This window comes from Cucurbita moschata, unplaced genomic scaffold (assembly GCF_002738365.1).
Source record: "Cucurbita moschata cultivar Rifu unplaced genomic scaffold, Cmos_1.0 Cmo_Scf00013, whole genome shotgun sequence".
In the NCBI taxonomy this organism is placed as follows: Eukaryota; Viridiplantae; Streptophyta; class Magnoliopsida; order Cucurbitales; family Cucurbitaceae; genus Cucurbita; species Cucurbita moschata.
This window is the reverse complement of record NW_019268529.1, coordinates 1892180-1903594: the sequence shown is the minus strand read 5'-3', so window position 1 is coordinate 1903594 and position 11415 is coordinate 1892180. Positions and strand designations below refer to the sequence as shown.

Here is an 11415-nt window from a genome sequence, read left to right as displayed (position 1 = left end):
AAAAAAAAAAAAAAAAAAAAAAGAACAATTGCACTATTTATTAAATAATAAAATAAATTTATGAATGTAGGAAATGATAATAAAGAAAATTAAAATATGTTATTATATTGGAAATTAAAGTAAAAATACATTGGAGACCGACGATGGGCTATGACCTGTCACCTCCCGGTTGGGTGGAAATGACAAAGCTACATAGACGGGTTCGAGCCCATTAGAGACCCAGTTCTGTTTCTTCGTTCCCCTCGAATTACACCTCCAGAGGAAGAAGATACAGAGATGGAGTAGAGTAAACCCAACCAGATCCTTCGCTAATTCAGCAGGCTCCATTCGAATCATTCCTCCATTGAAGATCTAACTTCCTCGCTTCGTTATTCTTCCTCATCCAATTTGATTTACAACTTTTCTCAGCTGGGGTTTCAATTCTTTAATTCAAGTTCTACTCCGTCTTTGGTTATATGACGAGAAATCTGTGAAGCTGAACTCTCGGTAGAAAATGGAGTGGAACACGATTCACCATCTGGATCTACGGCATGTAGGGCGAGGGCTGAAACCATTACAACCTCATGCTGCTGCATTTCATCCACATCAAGCACTCGTTGCCGTCGCCATCGGGACCTACATCGTTGGTCAGTTGTTGTTTCGGCTTCATTTCCTTTGTGATCTATTTCATTTCTGTATATCTTTTACAGTTCTGCTTCTCTCTGCCAATTTGAGCGGTTTAATTCTGATTTTACGACAATTAGGTAAACATTCTAATGACAAGGTCACTCTGTAAACGTTATAGGCTACTAACTTATGAAAAGTGGTGATTATTCTCTTTCTAATGTGGAAATATTTGATGGTGAAAGTTGAGAGTAGAAGGAGAGAACTGTGCACTTTTTCTCGTGGACTATTTTTCTGGGATTGGGAACATACTGTGATCTTTAAGTCCTGATACCATGCTCGTAGCCATGTTAGGGATTTGAGTGATCAGACCATTACTAGGGTTTATGTGATTTTAGAATTGTAGTTGGTACTTAGATTTTCCGAGCTGGAATTGGCAGAAAAATCTTTTTTACCTATGGACCAGGCTTCTGCTCGACCTCTTTTTTGTGCCTGCCTCACTCGAGGGAAAATTAGTTTTTGACACGGTTACTGAATAATGGGAAAACATCATTATTGGTGGCTGTAATGTTATAAACTTTGCATCTGGCAACCTCATTAATCAGTCTTTGAGATGTATGCTTATCAATACCTATTTCTTTTGGCTATGCCCGCTGTTACATTTTTTTAATGATGTTTTTCCACGTTACTTTTTTGTCCACAGAATGTGATGCATTAACTGGTTGCAAGATCTCTTCCATTGACATTGGTGCTCGAGTTGTTCGCATGTCTTATAGCCCCAAAAGTGGGCATGCTGTGATTGCAATGCTTCAGGTGATCCACTGTATATGGGATTTTTCAACATTCTTGAGTATTTTTAATATTTATTTTTTTTCTCTATTATTGTTTTTTTTTCTTACAAGGAATCAAATTTTATTAAGCAAAATGAAAGAATAAAAGCAGCGGGATTTTTAGAGAGGTGGAGGTATTGTTTGCGGAGGTTTGAGAAGTTATTAGGTTTAATGCCTCACTATGGTTGTTGGTTGAGCAGCATTTTATTTAAAAAAAAAAATATGAGCTAGGTTTTATTATGTTGGATTGAAATCCTTTTTGTTAGTTAGGTTACAGACTCCCTTTTTATTGGAGTTGTGGATGAAAGGAGGCTTAGCTTTTCTTTTGGGGGAATTTTGTTGGAATGTAATAGGGAAAGTTTCAAGGGTAGATAGAATCATGGATGATCAGATGGTTGGAGTTTGCTCCTTAGAACGTCATTCCAGGTTACTAGATTTCCAAAGTTCTATAACAACTCTCCGTCAATCTCTCCATTAGCAGGGCAATGGAGTTTTATTTTTATTTTTTATTTTTATTATTATTATTTTTTTTTGCAGTTATTTAGGTTTTATGTGGTGTGTGGTTGGGGTGGTTAGTATGTAATCCTGATTCAGTAGGTATCGTGACTGGTGGAACAGGATCTAGTAGAAATACTGTAAAGAAGTAAAAATGCTAGCTATGTGGGAATTTTTTTACCCTAGTTCATGTATATTTTACCTTCCCTTTTGTAGGATTGCACAATTAGATCCTGTGACTTTGACTCAGAGCAAACTTGTGTCTTGCATTCCCCTGAAAAGAAGATGGAACAGATTTCATCTGATACAGAAGTGCATCTTGCACTGACACCACTACAGCCTGTTGTGTTCTTTGGGTTCCACAAAAGGATGAGTGTGACAGGTCAGCTACCATCATTTAATGAATTTCCATCTTCTTTGTGATTGTGCATTTTTTGCTGTCTAAGACGCATAATTGCCTGTGTAACTGTTGAATATTTGTTGCTACATGACAGTTGTTGGTACGGTCGAAGGGGGTAGGACACCAACAAAAATTAAGACAGATTTGAAGAAACCTATTGTCAATCTTGCATGCCATCCTCGCCTACCTCTATTGGTAATAGTTTTTTTATCCTTCGCTAACTTTCAAACATCTTCTTCTTTTCTGTTTATTGATACTAAGGGTCTGTCCTTCCTTCTCATGCAGTATGTGGCTTATGCTGATGGTTTGATTCGGGCATATAACATTCATACTTATGCTGTTCATTATACTCTGCAACGTGAGATGAGAATAGATTCTTTCTTTTTTCTTTGTTAAGATGCTTCATATTGCACATATGAAAGTAATAAGTTTTTTTTATTCAGTTGACAACACTATAAAACTCATTGGTGCTGGAGCATTTGCATTTCATCCAACTCTGGAGTGGATTTTTGTTGGTGATCGAAGGGGTACACTTTTGGCATGGGATGTTTCAACTGAGAGACCTAGTATGATTGGAATGTGAGTCATTATGGTTACATATTCTGTTGCGTGTTTTACATGCCATCAAATTGATTCTTTAACCTTTTTCCATCATCTGGTTGCATAAAAAAGAAGTAGCTTATTTCTCCCTTGTCATTATTGCTAGCTACTTATTTATATAGTTAAATTGATGCTCAAAAAGTTCCAACTCTAAGTGGTCATAGCATCACTTTTATCTGGAGTTTGTTCTGGTCAATTAACACCGATCTTTAAGGTTCCAATTCTCTGAAGAACTAAAGTGCATCATTGTTGGATCTAATTCAGCTGTGGAGTGTTTCTACCATTAAGCATAACTCTGGGGGTATTAACGAGACTGCTCATCTCTGCTTCTTGAAACCTTAAGAACTTTTTGATTAGTTATCTATCCTACTTGATGTTTTGTGGAGAAGATAGGTACAAAACATGTTGTTAAGATACAAACTCCCAAGTAGTATGTATATGTGTAGTCTTGGATTATGTATCAATGCAATTCTACTCAATATTTTGAGGAGAAGCTACTTTTAGTCTTCCAGGTTGCATAAATGAAGTTATTACTTTACCTTAAGAACTTTTTGATTAGTTATCTATCCTACTTGATGTTTTGATGAGAAGATAGGTACAAAACATGTTGTTAAGATACAATCTCCTAAGTAGTGTATATGTGTAGTCTTGGATTATATGTCAATGCAATTCTACTCAATATTTTGAGGAGAAGCTACTTTTAGTCTTCCAGGTTGCATAAATGAAGTTATTACTTTACCTAGCTTTCTCTATGTAGAGTCTCAACTAGCCTCAGACTACAGTCTTTTGAACGTTCTTATCTTTGCTTGAAATGCTGGACCCATTGGGATCTTTAGTATCATGAAGAGTAGATCTCATTATTGCATTAATCACTTTAAATAGCTCACCCCCTTTTAAAAGTTGAAAAATATCATAAAAGTCTTCTTTTCCATTGGAATTTCAGTACGCAAGCAGGTTCCCAGCCAATTACATCAGTTGCTTGGCTACCAATGTTGCGGTTACTTGTTACTCTCTCCAGTGATGGAAACCTCCAAGTTTGGAAAACACGAGTCATATTGAATCCAAATAGACCGCCCACGCAAGCAAATTTTTTTGAACCTGCAGGTGGGATGTTATTTAAATAACTTTACTGCAAATCTATAATTAGGATATAAGTTGTTGGTGTTGAACATTGGGTTCTTTATTGGAGTTCTATTTCCTCTTGAAAGTCATTTACCACCATGAGTTAGTCTTTTAATGTAATCTTGATTTTTCATGTTGAAAAGAAGTTGGCCTCTGTTCTTTTTTTACCTTTTCCTTTTATTATTCCGCAGAAGAATTGACTAAGGGTTTGAAGCTTTTTCGTTTGAATATTATCATATCTTCCATTTGTTGTTTCTTTACATAATTTCTTCCCTTGGGGAAGTTATATGGCTTATGGTTTGTTCATTTTGCCTTTAGGCAGCAATATTGATTGTTTTGAATGCGACAATCATTTATTGGTTCATTATCTTCTTCTTCTGCTTCTTTCATTGCGCTTGTTGTCCTAAGGTGTCTGTGATCTGTCATTATTTAAATTAGAAACCAACTTTTGACTGATTGATGAAAATAAAAAAAAATTGGTCAAGGATACAAACTCCTATTGGGAGAGAAGAAAGCAAAAAATGAGCCTAACAAGTCTTGTAAAAGTAATGTCTTATCAAAAAAGAAAAATGAGACTAACAAGGGAATATGAATGCAACCCAATCAAGACGATGATTATTTCATTTATGTTTTTGTTTACTAATTGTTTTTATTCTCTTATATTTCTTTATGCTTTGCAGTGATTGAATCAATCGATATACCGCGAATCCTTTCTCAGCAGGGTGGAGACACAGTTTATCCTCTACCTAGGATCAAAGCGCTAGAAGTTCACCCTAAACTCAATTTAGCAGCATTGCTGTTTGCAGTTAAGTGAGCCTGTGCTATATCATCTAATTTGTTCGTTAATTTTCAGAAAGATTCACATGTTTGGTTGACAGAACATGTCAGGTGCTGATACTGTGAAAAACAGGGCTGCATACACAAGGGAAGGGCGAAAACAACTATTTGCAGTTCTGCAGAGTGCAAGAGGATCTTCTGGTAATCGCTATATTATTGGGCAGTCTTTTCATATTTATGCATCTATCATCTAGAAGAAAAAATGTATAAATCAAGCTTACACACTGCTTAGTGATGGAAATAAGTTATAATTTATGAATTACATAATAATATGATATCTGGATGGGCAAGAGGAGGAGGGGTTTTGAAGTCAGGCATCGAGGGAGGAGCATGTTTAATTGAAAGTGAGTTTTGAGGTGCCAGTTTCGAAGGAGTTGGAGATAGAAAGCTAAGGTGAATTGGGCTAAGGAAGGGATTGCAATGCAACCTTTTTTCATGCAATAGTGAGAGGAGACGAGGTAAAAATTTCATCATTTCGTTGGAAAATGCTAATGGAGAGACCCTATATGGGGACAAAGAGATTGAGGAAGCCTTCTCCTTTTTCTCAGTGATTCATCCTAAGCTTTTTCTTGAAGGTCTTGCCTGGTGTCCATTTCAGAAAGTCATGGGGAGATGGGGTACTTTATTTCCTTAGATATTTCTTTGTCTTCATATACCATATAAGGTACGGCCAATATAGGAAAAATGTAGCATTAACGAATTTTCGATTGTGGATACATATGGATCCTTAGCATACTAAAACGACTGCTATTATTGGTATCAAACCAATAACGATTCATACAAGCTAAATCTTCTAATCGATAATTGGGCCACAAAAAGAACTTGAATTTATTTAGTTTATTTTTATATCTATCAAGATGTTTGCTTCTCACGATTTCGATAGCCATACTAGTGATTTGGAGGAGATCTCTCGAAAAGTATTTAGTGCCCATTTCGGCCAAAAGGATAGTTGGGATTTTATTAAGGACGATCTTTGCGAGGTCTTAGAGAGTTTTACAAGAGAGATATCCTGGAAAAATCCCTTGTTGGGACGTTTTTCTGTCTTATACCCAAGAAGGCTAAGCGTGAGTTGGGTGAAGGACTTCAGACCTATCAGTTTCTACGTATATGTTTGGTGCTATCAGTTTCTACATATAAGTTTGGTGCTGTTAGAATAAGAGAAGTTCTCCCTAAGACGATCCACAAGTTTCAAGGGGCTTTTATAACTTACTGATAAGCTTGCATTTTTTAATTGATGTAAAATTCCTTTTAATCATGCCCACAATTTAACGAGGCCACATGCCCACACAAACCTAACTTAATGGAGTCATAAAAGCTTTCTTCTTTCTTTGCAAGTGTGGCATCTTCTCATATGTTATGTCCAATCTGTTGTTGTGCTAAATGGACTAACAGTAGAATTGCTTACAGCATCTGTTTTGAAAGAAAAGCTTTCATCCTTGGGTGCATCTGGAATATTGGCCGACCATCAACTCCAAGCGCAGCTGCAAGAACATACTCTGAAAGGGTGAGCTTCTGCAATTTGTACTTGTTGATAGATGAATACTTCCAATTGCAAGAAAAAATGGGAAAAGGCTATGAACTCTTTGCCTTTTCATTTTTTAGGGTCTTTGATCTTAATCTTTGATGAAGCTGAAAGTAAACTGTTGAATTTGATTTGAGAAATTTGTTAGGTTTATAATTAAAAAACATGGTTCTTATTAATGAAAAAGGAAAGTAGTGACGCAGCGTTAGGCTTCGTTTGGTTAAATGCTGGAATGACTCATTTCCTCAGTGGTTACTTTCAAAATAATAAATAGCCACTCTCTCATTTTCCTTTTCTTAAAGAAAAATAAATAAATAAAGAAATTAGGGTGATGCTATATCGTTACTGTAAAAGAAGTCTCAAATAGTTGTCGAGTTCTTCATTCACTAATGTTTGCATGTCTTTTTTAGACTGCATACTAACTTTATCGATGGAAAGTAAGAAAAATGTTCAGGGAGGGTGGAAAAAGTAAATCAAACAACCGAGTCAAGTAAAAGTCTCCAAATATTACAAGAGCAAAAAAATAAAAAAGAGAGACATTGAAGAACAAAACACCTAAGAAGATCTTGACACGCCAATGAGCCAAAGCGACAAAAACCACTGCCAATCAAGCTGCAAAAGCTTCATCAATCTACTGCCAAGAAGAAAAGAACATCCAGATGTTTGTTGAACTTGGAAATACAATGATTCATAAACTGCTTCAGTTTTTGAAGCTTTTTGATGGCTAATCCAATGAAATGTCGCAAGTCACAATTTGAGGATTAATCTAGAATACAATGATTCTACCCCATCAAATTAATTCATGGAATCCTCTTTTTCAGATGCTTTGATGAAAGAATTAATTTTATGGCTATCAGTTAAGAGACATTTTGAAGGAAATGAAAGGTCATTACCATTTTTAAAATCTTCACTAATTTTTTCTTCATACGATGTCTCGGATAGCCTTTTGGCTTCCAATTCTTGATTCAATCAACCAATCTCCTCCTCATCTATAGTCCCTTTTGGGACATCCGAAAAAAGCTCAAACGATACATTGTAGAGTAGCATGGCCCCTATGCAAAGATGACACCCAAATCAAGAAATGGTCTAAATCTCCTCCTCATCTTTACTATTAACATTGATATTAGAGTTGTCATCAGATTGTTTCATCTTCCAAGGTTGCAGCTATTTACTTCTTTTCTTGTTGACTAAATCATTCCAAACGACAAACCATTGGATAGAGATTTTTAATGTTATTCTACTTATAATACTGTCTTTGTGGTGTGACTACGGTAGTAAATTCTTTTGTAATTATCCCTCTTTATGATCCTTAGAGATTGGAAGTTTTTTTTATAACTAGATCTTGTTAGGAGGGAGATCTCTCTTCCCCCCGGCCCCTTGGCTGTTCTTGCTGTTCTAGTGATGTAATTTGCAGGTATCTTATCAAAAGGAAAATAAAATAAAATAAATAAAACTTCAGATAGGGGGAAATGAAAAATACTAATGTTTGCATGTCTTAAAGTTAACACTAGTAATAATGCATTACTCTATAACTCAAAGATACTTTGGTACAACCTATAAAATAGATTTTGTTCAAGTAAGGTCGGTTAGTGGTAATACTAATGACTTTCTTGGCTTTATCCAAATGTTTTTTTTTTCCCAATCAAAAGTTATTTTAAACTGAGGATTCCTGAATAACTTCTGATTATTTTGTTCACCATTTTTGGCAGCCATAGTTCGCTTACTATATCAGACATTGCTCGGAAGGCTTTCCTTTACAGTGTAGGCTACCTTTCTATTTGTGATTTTTACATTTTGTAGAGATCTATTTTCCATTTGCAACTTTAAGTTCTGAGTTATATGTAAAAGTTCGTTCTAATAAGTGTAAGGGTCTCTGATGACTTCCAGTCTTTGATCCAAAATCCTGGAATTTTGTCTGTCCTTTTCATAATATATACATGTAATTCAATTGAACTCCTCTGTCTGTTGTTTCCTTTATTTAAAGAACTCTTATGCCTTTTTTGTTCTCTTTTATAGCATTTTATGGAAGGCCATTCAAAAACTGCTCCTATATCTCGGTTACCTATCATATCAATTTTAGACTCTAAACATCATTTGAAGGATGTTCCAGTTTGTCAGGTATCTTTTCCAGTGCAATGCTTGTATTGTAAGGAACATTTATATTGTGTTTTCTTGGATACCTGACATTACGGTATAAAATGACAGCCCTTTCATTTGGAGTTGAGTTTCTTCAGTAAAGAGAACCGAGTTCTTCACTATCCTGTTAGGGCTTTTTATGTAGATGGTCAAAACCTCATGGCATATAATCTATGCTCCGGATCAGATAGCATCTATAAGAAACTTTACACATCGGTAATATGCTGACTATTGTATTCTCAATCATTATGATATAGTGTTCATTTTATCCAAATAAAAAAGTTGCTTACTTGAGGCTTTTAAAGTAGAGAAATATTTTATCTTACAGATTCCAGGGAATGTTGAATTCCATCCGAAGTTCATTGCTCATAGTCCAAAGCAGCGTCTGTTTCTTGTAACTTATGAGTTCAGTGGGGCCACAAATGAAGTTGTTCTTTATTGGGAAAACTCTGATTCTTCAACAGCTAACAGTAAATGTGCCACAGTCAAAGGTTCGTCTTTTTATGTTCAATTTGTTGCAGTGCATCATGGTAAAATTATGAGAAATACAGGTATGATCGACTACACAATTGAATACTATATGTTTGTGTCAATAGGTCGAGATGCTGCTTTTATTGGTCCCAATGAGAATCAATTTGCTATTCTTGATGATGATAAGAATGGACTTGCTTTATATATACTATCCGGAAAGACTTCTCAAGAAAATGACAATGAAAAAGTTCTTGAAGGCAACTACGCGACAGATACTAATAACACCTCTATCAATAAACCTATCCCGTTTATGTTCGAGACTGAAGTGGATCGTATCTTCTCTACTCCAATAGGTAAATGAGTAGATATTATCTATTCAAGCCTATCTATTACATTAGTGCCGTTAATGCATTGTGCTGATACTAATTCACTGCATTTGTAGAATCAACATTAATGCTTGCATCTCATGGGGACCAGATTCTCTTGGCAAAACTGGTCCAGGGACATCGGAATTCAACAGTTGATGGTAACTATATACCAACAAAGTTTGAAGGGAGAAAGTCAATTAAGCTGAGAGTAAATGAGATTGTACTTCAGGTAATCAGAACTGCTCAAGAGCAGTAAGAACATGCTGGTATGTGAGGAATCATCAAAGCGTTTTTCTTGGTGCTTTTTGTACTAGTATGAAAGGGGAAGCAAAGGAGAGTACACACAAACACTTTACCTCTCATTTAAGTTGGATATGGGAATGATTAAGAACATGGGTTTACCTAAAAAAAGAAAAAATATGACATTAGCACAAGGCACCTAAAAGACTGGGACAATAGCATTTGAATCCATTTTATATATGAGAACCAAGAAAAATGTTCCAATAATTTGAAACCAATTTCATATGCTGAGGACAAACATTCTAAACAGTAAAAGAGCAACAAGATAGTATGTGCTATCCAGGTTGATGTAAAGGAAATTACAAAGTTGATGGTAATGGAGTTATTTAGAAACTCTGACTGGTGCTTACAGTAGTTAGAATAGTTACAAAGATATTAAACTGGTCAGAGACACCAAGTAGAAGCAAGAAAAGAAAGTTATCCCAGGGGTTATCTTAAAAAAATTCATTGCCATTGAAAATTCTTATCCATTAAAACTTGCCAAAATGTGCACTGCATACATTTTCCCTTGAAACTTTATTTTTTTCATTTGAAGAATTGATGGTTGATTGGAAAATTTGGGAGGGGAAAGATTTAAATGAAAAAGGTTGAATATGCATTCTGATTCCTGGAAGTGAAAGAGTCGAATAAGAAGTGAATGGCTGATTCCTCAATGCTTTTATAGAGTAGCAGGAGTTGTGGCTTTGATAGGAACTGTGAATTTTTCTCTGGAATTTATTGTTGGTGCCTAAGCCTCGTGTGTCACGATAAAGAGACTGAGTTTACATTTTTAGTATGATATTTGATTTTGGGTTCCTGATGTGGTTCCTTAAATCTCACGTGAACAGATTCGGTTTCCTTGAAGTTCAACTTTTATGGATTTTTACAGAAGGCTTAGGCTTCAAGGAAATAACTTCAAGTTGAAATAACTCAAATAACAAATAAATCAATGAGTTAAATTAACAAATAAATCACGGTACCTTGTGATGCATATAATCTTCTTCTGAGCAATCAACTTTTAAAGACGAAGCAACTTGGTCCGTTGAAAAATCAAGGGCCTTCATTTCTAAGTCAGCCTTTTTGTAGCCCACAGAAACAGCCCCCTCCCGTTAGTTTTTGTAATAGATGCTATCTGAAAGAATGGTGCGAAGGTGAAAATCTTCCTTGGGTCTTTGGCCCATAGAAGTCTAAACACTCATGACTTGCTCCAAATAAAATGTGCTCACTGGGTGGTCCCTCCTTCTGTTTGCTTTATGTGCCATCAAAATACTGAATCTATATATGACCATCTGTTCATCCATTGTTCTTTTAGTTTCGTAGTATGGCAATGGGTTTTAGGGGTATTTAATTTTTCCCTTTGCTTACCTAACATAATCGATGAATGGCTGATAGTGGCTCTGTTGGGTTGGAATATGAGAAACAGACATCTTTGGACTCTTTTTGTAGTAATACTCAGAACGGTGGCGTTTGAGGAACTGCAATTCTTTTGTAATTATAGCTTGTCCATGGTTCAATCCAATTGGAGAGCTCTTCTTTAGTGTTTTGTGGGAAAGCTTCTCTCTTCCTCCTTGCCCCTAGGATTTTCTTTGGCTTTGTGCATAATATACATCAAGTTCTTGTTTCTCACCCCCTCCCCCCATCCCAATGAAAAGCAATCAACTTTTAAATACTTTCTTCTTCTGATGAACGATCATTTCCAGCATGGTCATGGAGAAAACTATCATTTTGCTTTTTTTTTTTTTTTTTTTTTTT

The 11415-nt window shown here is 35.6% G+C and overlaps 1 protein-coding gene and 1 non-coding gene across 2 annotated transcripts in view; both read left to right on the top strand.

Annotated features, from left to right (window-relative positions):
• The first annotated feature begins 208 nt into the window (after positions 1–208).
• Positions 209–11415, top strand: part of LOC111451123 — a 16857-nt gene continuing 5650 nt past the window's right edge. The window contains exons 1-16 of the mRNA XM_023091409.1: positions 209–626; positions 1307–1416; positions 2145–2310; positions 2423–2523; positions 2614–2686; positions 2772–2907; positions 3872–4032; positions 4731–4855; positions 4929–5028; positions 6295–6391; positions 8119–8170; positions 8426–8527; positions 8615–8761; positions 8874–9036; positions 9142–9369; positions 9459–9613. Coding sequence (XP_022947177.1) covers positions 494–626; positions 1307–1416; positions 2145–2310; positions 2423–2523; positions 2614–2686; positions 2772–2907; positions 3872–4032; positions 4731–4855; positions 4929–5028; positions 6295–6391; positions 8119–8170; positions 8426–8527; positions 8615–8761; positions 8874–9036; positions 9142–9369; positions 9459–9613 — 2049 coding nt within the window. The 5' untranslated portion in view covers positions 209–493. The remainder of the gene's footprint in view (positions 627–1306; positions 1417–2144; positions 2311–2422; positions 2524–2613; positions 2687–2771; positions 2908–3871; positions 4033–4730; positions 4856–4928; positions 5029–6294; positions 6392–8118; positions 8171–8425; positions 8528–8614; positions 8762–8873; positions 9037–9141; positions 9370–9458; positions 9614–11415) is intronic.
• On the top strand, positions 7404–7505 carry LOC111451878. Its single transcript, XR_002712037.1, has one exon. It is a non-coding gene; the product is annotated as a U6 spliceosomal RNA (small nuclear RNA).